Genomic DNA, 20,079 nt, shown 5'->3' with positions numbered 1-20,079 from the left:
CTCAAACACGATAATTAGCTTGGACGGGGGTTCACCAGGGAATTAATATAATTTAAAATCTTTTTACAAAAGATAATTATGTCAAAATCCACTTTTAACGTTTTAACACACGGTTATCTGTGAAAAGAATAGCCAAGATATGAAAATTGAAAATAATAACGAAAAGAAAACATTTTACAAAACGTTTTGAATGAATGTCATTGGCACCATTTTATTGGCAACAAAACACTTTTTTTTCGGCTATGTGGCATGCGCGTCAACCAAAGGAAAGGGTGTCAAGGAATCAAGTTTTTCCGACGGCTTGAAAATGAATGGGCTTAAAACATGTTTCATTTTTTGATGCGACATTTTGGATTAAAGTAAAAAGATTCCCACCAGGTTAAAAGAATTTCACCTACAACACCTCACTTAAAAATTTCTTCAAACAGTACACAGACTTCCTGTGTTTATATCAACTAAGTGTGATATCATCTTTATGTTTTGATTTCCTTTAAGCGTTTGTTTTCGTTGTGAACTTTTTTGAAAATTGAAAATTAATCATTACGTGGGGGTCATAATGTGATGTAATGATTGTTTCGCCGAATCTCTGTCTTTATACGACTTATTTCAATCACCACTCCCCGCACTGACGCCATTCCTATCCAAAGGGAGAGTCGTATACAGGACATTAGCTGAAGCAAAAAAGAATCGGATAGTTGCCCCACAATGATCAAATATAGCAGATACTAATGAGAAGTATTTTGGCTGAAGAGAGACCCATGGCAGAATTTAAGAATTAGAATTTAAAGCCGAACGTTGCTCATAAGATTATAAAATAAAAAGCTTGCATATTACGAAAAAAGTATTTTAAATTTTTTTATTAGATACGGAAGTCGCACATATTTGCCAGAAGGCCATCTAGGCCACCGCCAAGACACCGTTTCTTTTCTCATACTGAGTTCTTAACAAAACCATACTTCAGCCGCTGTCATAATAATATGTCATGTTGCGGTTTGAAGCCATGACCTCCAGCAATGGAATCGATTATTCTCATCATATCATAAGTAACAGTGAGTAAGTTATTTGCTGGTTTTTCATCGGTTTATCTAAAGATTTTATAACGTGCAGCATGCTTGTAATCTGGGTACTAAGGTGTTGTTTTATCTCTGTTTTTGGATTGTGGTAAGAATACCAAAGGACGAAAGGATGTTCTTTTCTGCGGAAGACATGTGCGGAACTCTAGAAGCCACATGACATCACATAATTTGCAATTTTAAGTGCAACTTGTGTTATAGTCTGTAATGCTGGTGAAACTACTGGTCTCTGTTCTACGCACGCAATTTCGCCTCCAGGCTCCTCTTCAATTTTTTCTATCGCGCCTTTTCAGGTATTAAAGAAAGTATGAAGAGATCGTCTGAAGACGAGCTTGCTTGCACGTGTTAACTTGAAGTTAACTTAAGAAACCATAGGCATTAGGACCACATATAACCAGTTCTAACAAAAGCGGACACTTTTTTCAGGAACAGATGAAATAGCAGTACAGCTTTCATAAAACCTCTCGACGATTGCGTCATATGCCCCCTTGAAGACGCTCTTTTTATTTTTGTGTTCATTTTAGTGTGTATGTTTTTATCGAAGAGTGGAGACACGTTTTTTCTTTAAAAGTCATGAGTGAAGTCCTTATTTATGATAATCTCCGTTTATACAAAGTTTTTGATACTCTATGCAGCGGACACTCTATAGCGGACGTCATTTCAAAGTCTCAAAGTTTACCGTCTAGAACTGACCTTTTTATACCAACAAGGAATCTTATCTACATTAACTTTAAGACAATGTTTAAATTTTCGTTTAAATTACAACACCTGTCTTACAGCGAGTATTCAAATTGGCTACCACATCCAGCAACAAATGATATTCGATCGCTTGACTTTTTTCTGCAATCTCTCATGATGATATAATATCCGCCATCAAATTCTTTTATACCTTAGAATTCATCATTGATTCTTATCCGTAAAAGGAGTCAACAATCTTATATCCTACACGGACACACCTAGTAACGGACTATTTCAAGTTCATCTGACGGGAAACAACTGGCACCCACTAATGAAAGTTGATCTAATACTTACAAAGAAACCGTCTACAACGGTGTAAGCCCTCTTTGTACAAAAGCTTTTTAGATCTCATCATCAACACATCGATCCAGCTAGCGCTCCGTAATCGGAATGGCGTAATCTTTTTAGCACGGAAAAAGGATTGGGCTCTAGTTTACCATAGATGGGATCATAATAATGAATAGCCATTTACAGTGAAATAGTTGAAGATAGATAACAACCAAGTATAAATATGGATTGGGACCTTATAAATAAAATGAAAGTCGACGAATTAAAGAACTGCCAGACCTTTTTGTTTTTTATTATATTGCTAGAAAAGGCCGACCTTTGCAGATTGTTCCATAAGACCATTATGTGGATTGTTCCATAATGTAGGCATTGCAGAAACTGCCAGTAACGTATTATCGATGCTGTTTACCCGACTGCGCAGACTATGGGTTGCAACGCTCTGGCAAAGTGACTCTGTTGGACCACTTCTGAAATACATATTGTTTTTTGTACGAAACCAGTGAAAGGCCGTAGTACTTAATGTTTCTTAATTTTTTTGTGTTTTCAGTATTAATTGGGATTAATTGGAGCTTGATCACACGAGGCGAGACGGCCCGGTTAAGCGGGCTAGCTCGCTTTGCCGAGATCTCGCTTCTATTAAAAGATTTCTCATAAACAATGAATTGTGATCACATGAGAAACAAACCAGCTTGGTTTGCTGGGATCCCGCTTTGTTGCATTGAGATCTCGGAAAGACGGGCTGAAAATTTCTCATGTGATTACTCCAGCCCGGCTAACCGGGCTGATTTTTTAGCTCGTGTGCCTGCCTAAACTTTTAAAAGATCAATACGGCGGGGGTAATACTATGGCTGGTCCTTCTGGAGCAAAAAAAGTGAGAAAAAACTTTCGTTGGAAACCTGAATTCATTGACGATTTGTTGTCTTGTCTCCTGGAATTCAAGACAAATATGATTTTTATGTGTCAAGATATCGATGCTAATAAGCCAAGATTATATTCAGAAGTTCGTTTATCAATTGCCAAACTGTATAGCAATGATGATAAACAATTTGACCCAGTAGAAAATTCTGCTATGCCAACAGATTTATTAAATTAGTATGAAAATAAATTTAGCGCAAGGACAAAAGAGGAAAAGGTGCCATCTTTGTTACCACGCAAAACCTAAACAAAGTCACGTGACTAAATTTCAGCCCGCTCTTCCTCATCTGATAACCCGAAATTATCGGCCCGCCTAACCGAGCCAGCCCACTTAACTGGGCTGGCTCGTCTCATGTCCTTATTGGGATTTTATTTTTGCTGTTCGATTTGATATTAAATTAATTCTAACTTAGATTTGATCATTTAAAATGATCGAGTTAAAAAAAAACAGCAAAACATTTTTTTTAAAAATTTTGTAATAACATAAGCAATGGTATAAGTTTTTTAACTTTTGGAAAACCGAAATAAAATAGAAAATTTGGACAACATAGGGAATTGAGACTGGCGAAAGTAGAATAAATGGGTAATAGAAACGTTTGTCGTCATTTGTAAACTGTGTTAATATGAAAGCAAATTATTTCGATTGTGTGCGGGTCATATTTAAAAGTGTGCTAATTATCACTGACCTCAGCAAGCTTAGATTTTAGTGGAGCGGACCGTTCCGTAATGCGGACTTGTGGAAAGTGCACCTAAGACATTTCCGAGGTCGGTTACTCAGCTTATGTTACTGCTAAAGTACAACTTTCACGGTCTACCAGCTGCAGAGTACTGGCCGTTGAGCTATGTCAAGAAATAGTTAAATACGATCTTTTGCAAAGACATTGCGTTAGGGAGTTGTAGATATTCATTTCCATGGAGTTTTATTGAGAGATGTTAGTGTTTTTGGTGCTTAAACGCAGTAACGTCATTGTCCACAGTACATTTGTCACAAAAAGTTAAAAAACAACGTTTTGCAAGGATATTGTGTTCAAAATTGTAGATTTTCTTATCCACGAATTTCAGAGAGAGTTGTTAGTGTTTTGGTGACTAAAAGCAGTAGCGTCATCCATCGACAGTACATATCTAATGTTTTGACTTGTTCACACGTGTTAAACGGCGTCAATAGTACAACTCAAATAGTTGGTGTTAATAGGGTTACAATCGTTAGCACATTTAGCACTTCGTGAAATTTAACACTGGCACAATTTCACAATTTAATGTCGTTAACACTTTAAAATCGTTATAACCCTATTAGTGTGCACCAGGTTTTAATGTTGACAAGGTCTATCACTTGGGGAGGACGTTAGGAAAAACTATTATTTCGCAGCAGTAACGAGAAAGGTGTTTTCCTAAGATATCCTGCTTGCATAATCAATTTCGAAACCAGGTCATGCAGGGCCTTGTGTTTTTGAGATTGTCATTGGCAAGAAAGGATAAGGACGTTTTTGGTACGATGAGCATAATTTCATCCTTATATCCAAACGCACCAGGCTCTAGATTCAAGATTGATTATAAAGGGTTTCAGGGAATTACTTTTCGCGAGATATAGTTCGAAAAACTAAAACAAGTGCTTACATTTCATGAAAATTGAAGTTTTGGAAATTTCGTAAAATAGAATTTGACAACTTTTCTCAACCTAAACCGTTAGGAGCTTTTTTGTAGGAGGCATCAAAAAAAATGTTAAAGTTAAAATTTGGATCACTATCGGTAAAAGTCGGTAAAAAAATTTGACTTAGTGACTATTAACAGGTAAATAATTTTAACCGACTACCAATTTTTACGGACTTTAATTCGCCGACGGTTTTTTGACGATTTTTGATTTTCTTTTTTTAAATGTCAAACGTTGGGTATTTTAAGTTCAACTTTTCTCAGATGAAGTTATTATATAAAAAGGTGAATTTTTAATTATGGGCCATTCAATAATTTCGTAACGCCTAAGGGGTGGGGTATGATCATATTTTGGGGAGAGAGGGAGATTTGGGGCGCTGTAGAGCTATTTTGTTACGTAAGGGAGCATTTTTATGTATTTCAGATATTTATAGTTATTTTGATGTATGGTCTACATCTTGAATTTGTGTCTTGCCTCTGAACTTACGCAAATGTACCATAAATGAAGAATTTCCTTCATTCTTCTTAGAGAATTAGAAAAGAATTTCAAAGAAAGTTAAAGTAAGTAGATTTAAGAATGTCTTGCAATAAAAGGGATAGATAAAAGGCTCGTTTTCATTTGACTTCATTTTACGCTATAGCGCAAAAAGCTCACAAAAATACCTAATTTCGTTAAAGTGCGCGCATGCGCTAGATCTTGGTTTCTAATGGAAACGTCGATGACTCATTACCGCACTTGTTTTAACTTGAATAAATTTGCGGGTTAAATACTTTTTTATATCTTAACCCTATTCGGTCCGGGGGGGGGGGCGGATTCCGCCCCCCCCCTGACGGTTTTTTTTTAATAACTCCTGATTGCTTTGTTATATGGCTATGATACTTACTGAGTTTCAAAATTTATCTATTAGACACCTGCATGCTAATTTTTTAGGTCCCATACCTTTCAGAGGCTTTGATATTGGCCATTACTCGAAACTACCCCTAAAAATCTCTATGAAATCCTTATAATGGGGAAAATATAATAACTCCTGTTAGGATTATTCTTAGAACTTGAAACTTGCAACACAACTTTGTTTCATCACGAAGAATCATTTTGAATAATTTGAACACGTGACTAATCCGATTTCCCGATTTTGTCGGATTTTACCCGAAAATCGGAAAAAAACGGATTTTCGGGCAATTTTTGGCAATTTTTCATCCGATCCATGTAAAAAACGGAAGATATGTTAAATAACTTTTATTTAGCTTTCAGAAACTTCAAACAGAATGTAAAAATTCGCTCTAGAACAAAAGTAATTATATTTTAAGCAGATAGTGGCATTTTTAACAATTTTCAAGCTTTTGATGACGTCACAGAAAATGTGCTGACGCAAGCAAATTTTTTTTGGCGCCATTTTGTTCCTTTTATGACGTACTATAAGTGTGCCAAGTTTGATTCAATTTGAACAACCCTATGAAAAGTTATTGAGGGGGGGGCGGAATCCGCCCCCCCCCCCCCGGTCATAGTATGTTCGAAAAAACCCGGACCGAATAGGGTTAAGGCGATTTAGCGCAACAAACTTATGTATAAAAACCAATCGACCATATTTTGCTGTGCAAATGTCACTACTACAAACATTTTTCTCAAAATGGCGGACAAAATAAGATTAATGATTATAAAATGATATAGTAATCCTACCAGAAGATACTCCCCATGTTGCTCTCGTTTTAAAAAATATCTAGGCTGTTTTCTTTTTTGTTTTTGCTTTCTTCTCTAATATTCGCCTCATAAAAATCCATAATAAATTGTCCTCCTGGATGTTGTTGGACGTTTTCATCAACAAAATGAATTAACTCGGTGTTAATTTTACGTGTACGGAAACGACTAGCCTTAAATATTCAATATAATTAACTTTGAGGTCAGAAATTAGCGCGAAAAAATGATACGAATTAATGCCAGATGGAAAACAAGCGCAACAACAACAAAAAAATTTGCCTTATAAACCTAAGTATCTACGTCTTGAAATACCCAAAGATCTGTACCCCAGGGACGTTTTTTAATACCGACGCAACACCTGAACTAGATGCACTTAAACCTTTGGGATAAACCTTGAAACTTCTGAATATCTCAAAGGGATCTGAAAACAAGAATATTTTCAAAGAAGATAAAAATAGTTTAGTAGCCAATAAATGTTATTTTGAGAATCTTTCTCATTAGTATTTTCATAATTGCTTATATTTCTCGTCAAACTTAAAATTAAATTTTGACTTCATGCAAGTTACACCTTTTAAGATCACAGCATAAATTATTAGAAAAAGACATTTCCGTGTTCTGTCACATTGTAGACAGTTACTATGTAGTGGCTGCAAATAGAACTGGGGACATTCTCATCCATTGAGTTATTCTTGTGTGTATTTTAAGAAATCGTTACACTTCATCAGTAGCATCAGAATTCCTTATTTTGTATTAGAAAAGTTAGAAATATAAGAATTTTAATTCATAAAATTTTTAAAGCAAAAAGATTTTTAAAAACTTTTCCTGATTAAGTATTGTTTTTGTTTACTGTATCATTTTCATCTATAGACAAATTGTAAGAGGGAACCTCGTCCTTCGGGCTTTTGCCTTTTTTACATTGAAGCTGTTTTCAAGCGTTGTGGCTTTGACATAGGCAACAAACCCTGGGGACAAATTCTAATAGAGGACTAAAAACAAAAATTTCGATGCTACTACTGATATAAAATCTCCTTTTCTTATTTTGTCAAAAATAAAGCATATCGTATAGCACAGAATTCTGTTTAGTCACAGAGCTTCTACTTCAACCCTCGTCCCCGGAGACTTTGGTAACCGTGGTACCGATAACCATGCGTTTTACGCAATTACGATTTTGTTGAGGATGACGTAAAAATATTACGTAATGTGATTGATGATTTTTATGTTCATTTTTAACAACAACAAAAGTTTTCGTAACTTCTTCTCTTATAGGGTGCTTCTCTTCCACATAACAAGTGATTTGAGAAACTTACTGGGCGTGGCGACAAAAAGAAGAACAAGTAGAGGTTAATTTCCAACTCCGTTCCCAGGGTTTTTTGGCCATATTTTGCTGTGCAAATGTAACTACTACAAACATTTTTCTCAAAATGGCGGACAAAATAAGATTAATGATTATAAAATGATATAGTAATCCTACCAGAAGATACTCCCCATGTTGCTCTCGTTTTAAAAAATATCTAGGCTGTTTTCTTTTTTGTTTTTGCTTTCTTCTCTAATATTCGCCTCATAAAAATCCATAATAAATTGTCCTCCTGGATGTTGTTGGACGTTTTCATCAATAAAATGAATTAACTCAGTGTTAATTTTACGTGTACGGAAACGACTCGCCTTAAATATTCAATATAATTAACTTTGAGGTCAGAAATTAGCGCGAAAAAATGATACTGAGGTTGAGGTTAGTTTCCAACTCCGTTCCCAGGGTATTTTGCCTTGTTGATGAAGTTCCAGGGTCATTGTTGGTCACTCTGTAATAACGGCTCAGGAGCAACGAGACCCTGGAGACAAGTTTGGTTAGTTTTCAGTCCTTTTTTAGTTACGTTTCTTTGTACATGCAAAAAACAAAACAAAGTTGTTTTAAAGTATACCATTTTTCATATAAAAACTTGTGGTAAGTTTACAACCATTTTGTAACTCAAAAAAAATACTTAATTGTTGAGGACTGGAATTTACAATTTGTACAATTATTAAATATAAATATACACATGACGTCATCGTATTCATTTATTTATTTATCTGTTAAAAAGCACACAAAAAAAACAATCAAGCTATTCCCACCCAGACGACAAAAACAAATTAAAATCTGTTGGAAAACTCTACGGGTTTGGGTTTCACAGTCCAAAAGTCTGCTTTTTATCGTAGCACAAATAGGCTGGTCTGTTTTTCATCAAGTCATTTAGAGTTGAGATAAGAGAGTATAAAATATCGTGATAAGAGGAGAACAGAAGAATAGAAAATCATATTTTCCAAACAAAAATTCAAACAAAATCAGATGGACTTTTTCTAAAGTCTATTAGAAGATTCTTAGGACTGTTGTCATGGCAACAGCAGAATACGCTCGCATAACAAATTCTTGATTGATTTTTAATACTACCGTTCACATTCACATGCTGTTACCATAACAAACAAATTATAAAACAAAACCAACATAATACTGAAAATGATTACGAAAATTCAAGTCGTTTTCATGCAGCATTTTTAGAAGAGATTATAACGGAAGATTTTCGCCTAGATTAATTGATTTGGTTAAAACTATGAGGACAGTCTAGCTTATCTTTCAAGAGAGTATCAGGGGAAAATGCTTAAAAACAGCGCATTCGCGTATAAATATTTTTTTTCTTTTAATTATAGGTAAAAACTTCTCGGTGAAGTCACTTCAAGTGACTGCAACCAGAATAAATTTAAATTTTTAAACATGGCTCCAACCAAAACCAAAGCAAATGATGTAAAACAAAAGGCCTGCAAAGGAGAGCTAATCCTTCGTGAACCACAACGTGCGCGTGACCTAGGGTCCAACACTTTAAAAATCCAGATCGGTGGAGATTTCTCAGATCGGTAGAGATTTCCCGATCAGTGGTGATTTCTCATATGGGTGGAGATTTCCAGATCACCTAAGAAATTTGTGTCTACGTCTTTTGCTCTCCTTCATCGATTGACTTCGTATTAGTTTTCTATCTGAAGGCATCAATAAATTACTATCTTGATCAATCGCATCTTCCAGTGTAATTGGCGGAACAAGTCTGTCAGGTGATAGCGCTCTCCTTAGCAGAGGTGAACCTGGACTGGAAGATAATTTAGACCTCCCCTGAGAACCTGTGGGAGACATAACAGTTCCACCGTTTTTAGTCGCCAACGGCGACGGACTTCTTATACTGTTCGAACCAACGGAGGGAGTTCTGGCGAGTGGTGAGACAGGAATGCATGATATCGAACGTCGCCTTGGCGAGTGAACTATCGAACGCGCGAGTTTTGGCAACACACCATGGAGGAAAGCTGAAAGAAACATAACAAAAAAAAATTAGAGTTGTTGACAAATAAAGAGAACGTTTATTATATGACCGGATCACTGTTCTTTAAAATAAATAAAAAAAAACATCCCAACTTCTTACCTGGTCTAGATATGTGTGAGCTGGGAGAGTTTGGTGACGAATTTGCAGCACCACCGTTGTTTGCAGACTGGTACGTGGCTGCCAGTGCAGATTTCTTGCTCGATCGCTTCACTGACGAGTTTCGTCGGAGTGGTTTTTTAATTCTTTTATAAATCGCTGACTTTCGAGAGTTGCTTCGTTCTTCTGCAGAACTATTCGTACGGCTACGAGAGCGAGGCTTGCGTGAAAGGATTCGACTTCCCACTTGCTTTCGTTTCGTACCAGTACGTATACTTGTGTTAGAGAGTTCGGTTACCGTAAGTTTCACTACCTCACCGCCTTGCATTATTAATCGAACTAGGTCCACGTGTTGTAGACCTTGGGTTGATTCGCCATTTACATGTGTGATTAGATCATTCTCTTTTAGCCCAGCTTCATAAGCAGGACCGTATTTATCGACAGACTGAAAAAAAGGACGTTACAGTTATGTTAGTCATAGGGATGCAATTGCAATTGCTACTATTTTTTGAAACGCTTTATGCTCATTTAAATTAAATATAGTGAACTAATACAAACAAAACAAAACGAAACAAAAAAGAAAAAAGCAAACAGAAATCACCTCTACTAAATGTTGAAGAGTGTAATTCGAACTTTCCCCGATATGTACACGAATTGCCTTTAACGAGAAACCCAGTCCTCTCGACCCACGTGTGATAAGGATTGGTGGACGTAGTGACGTCGGGCTTGACATTCGACGCAAATCTTTTTTACCTGTCGGACTCTCAGGTGTCGTCTGAGAAGGCAACCCTTGCCGACGTGTTACTCCGTGACGGCTGCTTCGGCGACGTGGTTTTCTCAATAGAACAGTTTCGTCTTCAGAAGCTACACAAAAAACACGAGTTTAATGTACTTCAAAAAAAAGTTTTTTTGGCCTAGCGTCTATATTGACAGTGACATCAAACGAAACCCACCTGAAAGCTCTAATCTTGGTATACTCTGGTTGATTTTGCTCAAGTCAAGACACGGCGGTGTTGACTTTGTTCGTTGCGTTCGTCCCGTTCCGTAACTTGCCGAAAGACTTTTGTCCAACGGTGTGTTTGGTGCCGACGACGTCGATGTCGTTTTGAGAAGCATCGTGTCGTCATGTGACGTGTCGATGACTAAAGGCGACGGTTGTTTTGGACTCGGCACTCGTTGCGATGTAAACGTAGCAGTAGATATGAATTTTCTCGGAGATAAATCACAACTGCTTGTGCTGGCACTAAAAACAAGAAAACAATCTCACCTGGTCACACCCCCTTTAAATATTTTATTTTTATTTCTGCATAATTCTACAACAGGCAATTAAAAACAAGTAGTCGCTTACTCTGTATCTCTGTCGGAATCCTCACACCGTTTACTATCCATAATATGCCTGGCGAGTGAACAGCTTGAATTGAGCGAGTTATCTAGTGAGCTACTCGTCGGCGTTTCGTTTCCACTATCCGTCGACACCTTGTCGTCCACAGTCTTCACTACCATTTTAGTTTTTAAAGACGAATACTCTATTATCGTGTTATTGTCTACGTCATCACTGGCTTCCTCCTCCTTCGAGTGGTTTTTTATACCACTCTCAAACGAACTCTCATCGTGGAGGTCCTCAACACTACTCGCTTCTTTAGAAGTTTCTTCTAAATCTTTCAACTCGCGAGATATGTCTGCAGAGCTTAGTATTTGACTAAATCTGGGTGAGCAAGTCGAAAAATTTCCGATCTCGATGTCGTCTACATCTACGTCTTCTTCGTCATCACTTACCAGATGGTTGTAACGATCTTCACGAGCTAAAAACAAACGTATATAAAAATATCACCAATTTGGATGATTTCGACTCATGACTTAGGGTTCATTCTCAGAAGTATATGGAAAGTTCACTGAGGCGTGAAAATTGTTTGTATCGTATTGGTTGTTACTTAGAAACAGACTAGTTGTAAACACAATGTTATAATCCCGAAAAAATTTTTATCACGATGGCTCGTACTAATTATAAATGAAGGCGCTTCTTCAAAATCATTTTGCTTACGACAGCATATGAAGCATTAAAGAGTTGGCATTCACCACAGTAAGTGAATACAGCGTATGAAGCATTAAAGAGTTGGCATTCACCCCAGTAAGTTAATACAGCATATGAAGCATTAAAGAGTTGGCATTCACCCCAGTAAGTTAATCATAACTAACCATAACTAGTTTAGTTATTAACTGGAAACGACCACAAAAAAAGTTTAAATACAGAACATGACCATACACAGCTGAAACTTTTATTTCGGTTGACACAGGCTCGCTACAGTGAAGCAAATTCATTTTCCAAGGAAATTTTGTGGACTTTTTAAAAAATAGCGGAAAATCTTATGAAATTGTAAGTCTGAAGAAATGTTTTTGTTCAGGTCCAATAGCCATATGTCGATGTGTAAGGACTTACTCACATTGCCATATGTCGATGTGTAAGGACTTACTCACATTGTCCAATAAATCTTACTTAAGACACGGTAAAAGTTATAACGAGGAACTTAAAATGGCTTCAGTCGACCAATTATAATGCTTCTTCTGTAGTACGCCGACCAATCACATTGTTTACAACAAAGAAAGGAGAACAACATACTATCAAAGTAACTAGTATCTTCATCATCATCTAACACAGGAACAAACTCAGCCTTCTGTCGTAACAATGAGTTCCAATTTACATGCTCGAAAAACTCGTGTTCTTTAACTTCTTTAGCACCCCCAGCTCCTAGCCGTTCCGTTGGTTCTTGAACAAGCAAACGTTTGATCAGATCGACAGGATCCGGGGGTAAGGCATCGTCGCCATCAGGCCATTCAATTTCACCTAAACAAGATACGGTATAATACTGAGAGTCTCTGAGAAATGCAGCTCTTTACTAGACAGTCCTATCGCTCCCTTCAGCAAAACAAATAAATGGACCAATCACATCTTTTCTTTTTGTAAACACGATATAAATAAAGCCGATCAAGAACTTACCATTTAAGATAAACTCGAAGACTTCGTCCACTGTTTCGCCAAAAAATGGCGTAATACCCACAAGAAACTCGTAAAGGATGATACCTAACGACCAGTAATCCACAGGTTTAGCTAAAAACAGGAATTATAAAGTCTTAAATTTACCATAATATTGTACTCTGAATAGTTATTATACAAAGTTCCTACTATGTCAAAAAATGCTCTGCAATTTTTCCTTACCATATCCCTTGCGTAGGATCACTTCGGGAGCTATATAATCTGGTGTACCAAACACTGTGGCATCATTGAACTGCTGTGCTGTCTGTTCGCATATATTCGTTGTCACTACACAGAAAGAGATATAAACAGGGTGTCATCACTAACGCACGACAATTTCGGGTATTTTTAACAAGCAAACATTAACTTTTTCTGTTATACTTTAAAAGGATTCCAGGTAAAAACAATAGGTCTATTTTTAGAACAATAAAAAAATAAGATTAATGAAAACCCAGGTTAAAATTTTAGTATTCTTATACATAAAAACATTAATTTGATTAAACATATTTTAGCATAAGTGGACCAATGCCGTATAAATTTGGTTAAAATAAACTAAAAGTTGACCCAGTAAATCCAATAAACAACTAAAAAACGTTTCGCGCAAGTCATTGCGCATTAGAGAGTAAACACCTATTTGAGACATCCCACATAAAAGGTCTTTTAGTTGGGCCACATGTCCCACAGAATGAATGGTATGCGGTTGTTGACAAATAAATCAATCAGCTTCTTCGCTCACCTATTAAGGTCACACAAAAGAAAATAGAGTCTCTAATTAATAATTGTATAAATATAATTATCTCTGCTTAAAATCATAAACAAGGGAGGATGTTAAAAAATCGATAAATCAAGATCTTGTCAGTGAAGTTGAACAAAAAAAGCCACGCAGAGGGAGGGTGACGAATTTATATAATTAGAGCAGAAAGATGGAGAGTGTTGACATGGGGTGATGCTATATCATTGTGTGATCGATAGATCATTTTAGTGTCATCTATGACGCAGATTTATTATAATTCTGATGCAACAAAATTCTCTGTTCAATTTAACGTTTCGAATAAACATGATGATACATTGTCTCGATTAACCTTTCTATGTTAGCTTAATTGCGATGAGTGAGAATTTTCAAGATTTAAGTTATTACAATAAGGAAAAAAACAACTGCAAAGAATTGCTTTGTTCGCAAAAACCCTCGCTAGGAGGTTTTTTCGATTTTCATAGATATTGGTCGATTTTAAAAGGTTTTTCCTGGCAAATAAAATTTTAATTTAGGACTTTACATGTAATGAAACTTAATTAAATTACAACGTCTTTTAAACGTAAAAGCTTATCCTCCAAATTTTTGTGATATATCTATTCTCAAAAATTTATTTACACAATTTCGCAATTTTCAAGTTCGCGAAATTTTCCGAGAAATCTCTATTATAATAGCCGTATTCCGTCTGTCTGTCTCTACGCGGACCTCCCGCTGAGTTAGAAAATCATGCTGCGGAAACACGAATATCAAATGCGATATATTTTTATCCACTTTGCGACGGATAAAATGGACGGGCGAACCCGTGGAGTTTTCCACGGGCAACGACTAGTCTCTTTAATAATAGCCGTATTTTGTGTGTGTCCGCAAAAGCCGCGTCCCGTAACGGAAACACGAAATGTTTAAAATGCGCACCAATACCAAATGCGATTTATTTTTTTCCACTTAGTTGAGACGATTAAATTTAAAGAACGGGCGAACCCATGGATTTTTCCACGGGCTAACGACTAGTCTATACTATAATACCCGTATACGTCTGTCCGTCCGTCTGTCTGTCACGCAAAATGGTAGCTTAGCTGCGCAGGTATCGAGACGCACGCAATGCGGTATAAAATTGGACGGGCGAACTCGTGGATTTTTCCACGGGCTAACGACTAGTAAAAGTAATATTTCGCAATGAAAAAAAAAGTGACTTGATATCCGCCATATAGAAAGCACTTAACTTAGCTAGCCAAAATTTCTTCCCTTTCCTTCCGACGCCCCTCACCCTCTTAAGAGAGGTAAATAGAGGCTTATTTTTGAAAATTATTTTTTGCAGGGGGTAGATTTTTCTTAAAGTATGGGGTCACTAACATATTGGGGTCACCACACCGACTACAAGGCGCGCCTTTTCGACCCTTTTTATAGTGTGGGATATCCCCCCTTTTCCGTCTTTCAACTTTGTCATAATTGTTTAATGTTTTTTCTCTATGATGTTTGAAAATAGAGTCAAGTAGAATGATAGGTTTTCAGATCCTTTTATTCTCAATTTTCAGTTAGGTAATTTTTTAAATCCAAAGTACTGGACGTGTTGGAGGATATAAGCAGGAGGAGTTGGCAATGAATGACAGACCGGGATTTCTGAGTGGAGGTGGACGAAAAAAAGTTAAAAAAAAAATTAACAAAGACAAAATGAAACTTACTGTTCATTAATCCCATCTTAGAAAGTCCGAAATCAGTTAGTTTGATGTGTCCCATAGCTGTAATAAGCAAGCTGAAACAGAAAGCAAAACAAGTTATCATTCCAAGCGTTTGTTTCCGATTAAAAATTCTTGGCCGTTTAATATCTGGAAATGCGTACCTTAAAGGCAGAGATTTTCGGGGGCAGAAATTTTCGCGATTTTGGCCCCTTTTCGCGAAAATTTCTACCCGGTAAGAAATTTAACCTGAAATTCACGAAAGTTATTTAATTAGGGCTCCGAGGCCAAGGGTAGAAATAATAGAATCACAACGAAAAAAATAATCAGCTCGAAAAATGGCTCCAAAGCCCTACTTACTGAGGGGAAATCAGCGAAAAATCGAAAAACAGAGCATCAGAAATTTCAAATTTCAAGTCAAAAAACGAAGAGAAGAGTGAGACAATAATTTGGTGAATTTTTTTCTATATAATATTTGATTGTTTTCTTATATCAAGAATTACTCGATAACAATACAATTTTCTTGCTGGACTCTCTTTTTTTTTTCCGCTCAAAAACATTTCACGAATATCTCTACTCTTATTTCCAGAATCTTGATCCGAAGTTGGTTTTTTTTTCTCTTGCTTTTCTTCAAAGGTGTGGCGGGCATGCTAGTAAACGGAGTAGCGTGTTGTCAGTCTTGTTTAAAGCATTGTTAACCATGCATTTATCATGACTTCACACTTGATATTCGAAAGATATTCGATTTAATTTTTCATTAAAATTTATTGTCATTCGCGAAAGTTTTTGTTCCCAAAAATTAAGATTTTAAAAAATTCGCGAAAGTTTTTTCTATAAAATTTCTTCCAGAAGAAAAATAGTGTTTTTATCCTCGCGAAAATTTCTGCCCGCGAAAATATCTTCCCTTAAAGTAATTACAATTTTTCCCGTGGCGCTTGTATATCGTCCTTCAAGGCGTTTTCAAAAATCAACAAAAAACCTGGAAGGGCTACTATCTTCAATGTTATGGAGATCGCCGACATCCTTAACATATGCGCTAGACAAGGAGCCTACTAAACATAGAAACAAAAAAATGGAGCTGCGCGCGCATCCATTTCGCACAGACAAATACGGCTATTATAACATTAGCCATAGAAAAATCTCAAAGTTCCCCGAAAATTCAGCCGTCGAAACAAAGTGGATAAAAAGGTATCGCATTTGCTATTTTCGTATGCCTGTAGCACGATGATTTTCTTGAAGACAGACAAACAAAATACAACTATTATTACAGACTAATCGGTAGCCCACGATCGCCAATCTTTTATATATTGCATTTCGTGTTTCCGTATCACGACTTTTTTCTCGTGGACTACGGCTAACCAAAATAGAAAACACTTTCGAGGACGGTCAGAAAAGAAAAAAACGGAAAGAAGATCATACTTATCAGGTTTAAGGTCTCGATGAATGATTCCATAATCATGAATGTATTCAACAGCTAGCACTGTTTCAGCGAAATATTGCTTTGCCAGGTCCACAGTCATCACACCTATGTTTTTTAACAGTGACGCACAATCACCACCTTCCACGTACTCCATCACCATACAAAGATATTTCTACAAACAAATAAGATTAAAGTATGAAAAAAAATAGGTTTTCCTGTATTCTTACATTTTTTCTTGGGCCTTTTCTTGGGCTTCTTTTTTCTCAGGCCTCGTCATTATCTTCCTGTAGCCTTTTAGCAGTGAGCTTCTATGTTATATCGTGTGCTGTTTTTTACAGTATAAACTTTGTTAACAAAGATCACGTCTGATATGCAGTGGTAATGAAGACGATGTCGAAACTCCCTTTTTGCAGACTTTAAACTGTTACAATTAATACCAACAATTTATTGGTCAAATAAGAATTTACTATTTAAATAAAACAAAAAAGCGAAATATCAGGTACCTTCGTTTCGAAAGTGCAGACAAGCGTGACAACAAATGGATTTTGAGCGAACGTCATGATATCCCTCTCAGTGAACACTTGTTGAACCTACATACACACAAAAAAATAATAACATACGCTGCATATGTAGCTTACAAATTTGTCTACCAGCATCAATAACTAGAAATAAAGGACACAGGTGTGGGATAAAACCTTTTCGTGTTAAAACACAACAAATCGAGCACAACTTAAAAAACCTCTAGTCGACTGGTTGTGAATAGAACCTCGATTTTCATGTCCTAGTTTTCAGCGAATCCATTTTACTTCGTTCCCTACTGCTGAAGAAAAAGCTGCTTCGTACTGTACCTGGTTTTTGTGCATCAGATGGTGTTTACGCATTTTCTTCATTGCATAACGTTGCCTTGAAGCTTTATGTCGAACAAGATATACAGAGCTACAAATAATCAAAAATACATAGCATATGTAAACACACAAAAATAACCTGTAATGTTATACTCGATAGCTATAACATAAAACCAGGTAATTTTACGCATGATTTGAAACTTTAAACGTGTTCCTATAGGCCAAATTTGTGAATTTAAAAAACACGACCGTTAAATCAAACAATAAACGTTGTCGCAACTTTTCAGTTTAACAGAGCAAGAAGATATACCATATAGACAATCTACAGCACTTGAAACCTTACGTTTTAGTTACTTAGTCGGAGCAGCCAATTAAAAATACACAAACATGTGTTGAACTAATGCTCCAATCCCTAGCTTAGCCTGCTGTACACGACCAAGAAAAATTGAAAAAAAAGACATACCCATATGCTCCATTACTGATAAGTTTAATGTAACTGAAATCCTCATCTTTTGGTTCAATCAAAATGGATTGCTGCAAATATAGAAATAAAACACTTACAGTATAAGCAAAAAATAACACCTCGACCTGGACAATCTAGCAAAATTCCCGACATATGTTTGTGTGGTTATTAAAAACACATAACAGTTGTTATTATTTAATCTTAGCATGGATAAGTACTGGAAACAATAGGACAAAAAAAACAACTAACATCTATACTGTTATAGACATAGACTTTAGAAGACCAAACTAGTAAAAATATACAAACTCAATTTTACTGAATGGCACCCAAAGAGCCTTATCAGGAAGACTAATCGTCTGTGCATCAAAGGTGGCAGCTGCGAGTAGTGTGAGTTTTTCAATGAGCTTCATAATATTAACAGTATATAAACTGGCGCTAGTACAATCATTACCTTCCTGACAGGTGCCTCACTTTCTTGTTTCTCTTCCTCACCAACTTCAGCTATACCCAACTTAGTACGTATGTATGAACCCATATCAACATCAACTTGATTTTGACTTAGCACGTGTTCTTCAACTTCAAGTTGCGTATAAAACGAACTAGGATTAAACTCTAGACATTCCAATAAACGAGCAGGTCTGGATAATATCATAAGTAATTTACTGATCATCCTGTGAATGTGTCCTATCTCTCGACTAGCAGTTTTTGTTCGAACCTATGATTTAAGAAGACAACTGAAATTATTCAACCACTCTTCGTTCCAGTGGTATCCTTATATTATAATTTAGATCAATGTTGTTTTTGAACAAAAGCAACAGGGGAAAAAATTTTGCATGTTAAATCGTCATTAACACATTTTTAAGACAAAACATATTTGCTTTCTGTCAGGCAGTATGTTAGTGATGCACAACTTAGTTTTACTTTATTATGAATTACACCTATTATACTTGTCTACCATAATCATAAGTGCGAGCGAGATGAAACGTTTTCTGTTGAGAATGGACACACAAATGTGCTATGATAAAAATGTACCTATTAAATATCTCCTCAATTCCCTGCCAAAATATATTATTTTTTTTTAATTTAAACACCAACATTATTTAAGAAATTCATATTGAAAAACATTACTAATTTCGCTAGCCCCTTTATTGTCATGTCACTTTTGACAATTACTACCTTTGCTAGTCCCATTATTGACACCAGAACATAAAAAACAGGCAACACGAAAACCCTTAAGGAACAGAACAAATTCTCAGAATATATACTAAGCTATTAAGACACACATGGACTCTACACTGGAGATAGCCAGACTATCAGTGGATGCAATCAAGGGCATGATCACCTTACCTCAAATAATAGCTTGTCTAGTGAATCCGAGATATCATAAAAAAATGCACTGGTGATATTAACTTCAGGATCTATTGATACTTTCAACACTGTTTTCGCAATCTCCAGTATCTAATCAACAAAACAAAATGATCAAATACGTCTCACACCTGCTTATTTTATTAGCCCTTTCACTATATATTTACCTATGCTAGACACAGCTCTTTCTGTAGAATAAACACAACAACAAAATAATAATAAAAAATGGCAACAAGAAAAGATGATTTAAATATTGTAAAAATAACAGCATCATTTTGATACAAAAAAGTTCTAAATAGCAGCAATGGGCCTCTATATTATAATACCCGTATACTTCTGTCTGTCACGTAAAATGGTAGCTTAGCTGTGCAATAGCTAACCCAGCGAAATTTCAGCTTATGTTCTTGGGCATGAATGAGAAAAAATTAGCTTTGTACATCAATCAGAAGCAAATTATTCCTTCCTACAGTGTTAAATTATTAGGAATACATATTGACAGCAAACTTAAATTTGATATACTTAAAAATACTATTTGTAATCAAGCTACCAAAAAGTTGCGATGCCTACAACGTATTAGGAAATTTGTTACAGATCAACAAGCAATACGCCTATGTAATGCGTTTGTTTTATCAACTTTTAAGTATTGTCCTCTTATATGGATGTACTGTATCAAAACCTGTAATAATAAAGTAAATAGGGTTCACAAAAGACATTAAGAAAAGTAACTGGAGAGTATG

The 20,079-nt window shown here is 36.0% G+C and overlaps 1 protein-coding gene across 3 annotated transcripts in view; it reads right to left on the bottom strand.

The window, feature by feature from the left end:
* Positions 1 to 8,260: 8,260 nt before the first annotated feature.
* The window catches only part of LOC130630488 (microtubule-associated serine/threonine-protein kinase 2-like), a 32,952-nt gene continuing 21,133 nt past the window's right edge, over positions 8,261 to 20,079 (bottom strand). For all 3 annotated transcript variants that reach the window (XM_057444005.1, XM_057444006.1, XM_057444007.1), the window contains 15 exons: positions 19,325 to 19,435; positions 18,429 to 18,692; positions 17,978 to 18,048; positions 17,518 to 17,605; positions 17,173 to 17,259; positions 16,669 to 16,841; positions 15,256 to 15,326; positions 13,009 to 13,113; positions 12,790 to 12,900; positions 12,412 to 12,636; positions 11,143 to 11,596; positions 10,748 to 11,037; positions 10,396 to 10,658; positions 9,798 to 10,239; positions 8,261 to 9,681 (listed from right to left, as the gene is read on the bottom strand). In XM_057444005.1, the coding sequence (XP_057299988.1) occupies positions 9,296 to 9,681; positions 9,798 to 10,239; positions 10,396 to 10,658; positions 10,748 to 11,037; positions 11,143 to 11,596; positions 12,412 to 12,636; positions 12,790 to 12,900; positions 13,009 to 13,113; positions 15,256 to 15,326; positions 16,669 to 16,841; positions 17,173 to 17,259; positions 17,518 to 17,605; positions 17,978 to 18,048; positions 18,429 to 18,692; positions 19,325 to 19,435 (3,141 nt within the window). In that variant the 3' untranslated portion in view covers positions 8,261 to 9,295. The remainder of the gene's footprint in view (positions 9,682 to 9,797; positions 10,240 to 10,395; positions 10,659 to 10,747; positions 11,038 to 11,142; positions 11,597 to 12,411; positions 12,637 to 12,789; positions 12,901 to 13,008; positions 13,114 to 15,255; positions 15,327 to 16,668; positions 16,842 to 17,172; positions 17,260 to 17,517; positions 17,606 to 17,977; positions 18,049 to 18,428; positions 18,693 to 19,324; positions 19,436 to 20,079) is intronic.

The sequence above is a fragment of the Hydractinia symbiolongicarpus genome, chromosome 2 (genome assembly GCF_029227915.1).
Source record: "Hydractinia symbiolongicarpus strain clone_291-10 chromosome 2, HSymV2.1, whole genome shotgun sequence".
In the NCBI taxonomy this organism is placed as follows: domain Eukaryota; kingdom Metazoa; phylum Cnidaria; class Hydrozoa; order Anthoathecata; family Hydractiniidae; genus Hydractinia; species Hydractinia symbiolongicarpus.
The sequence above is the reverse complement of the archived record's forward strand: the minus strand, read 5'-3'. Positions and strand labels throughout refer to the sequence as shown.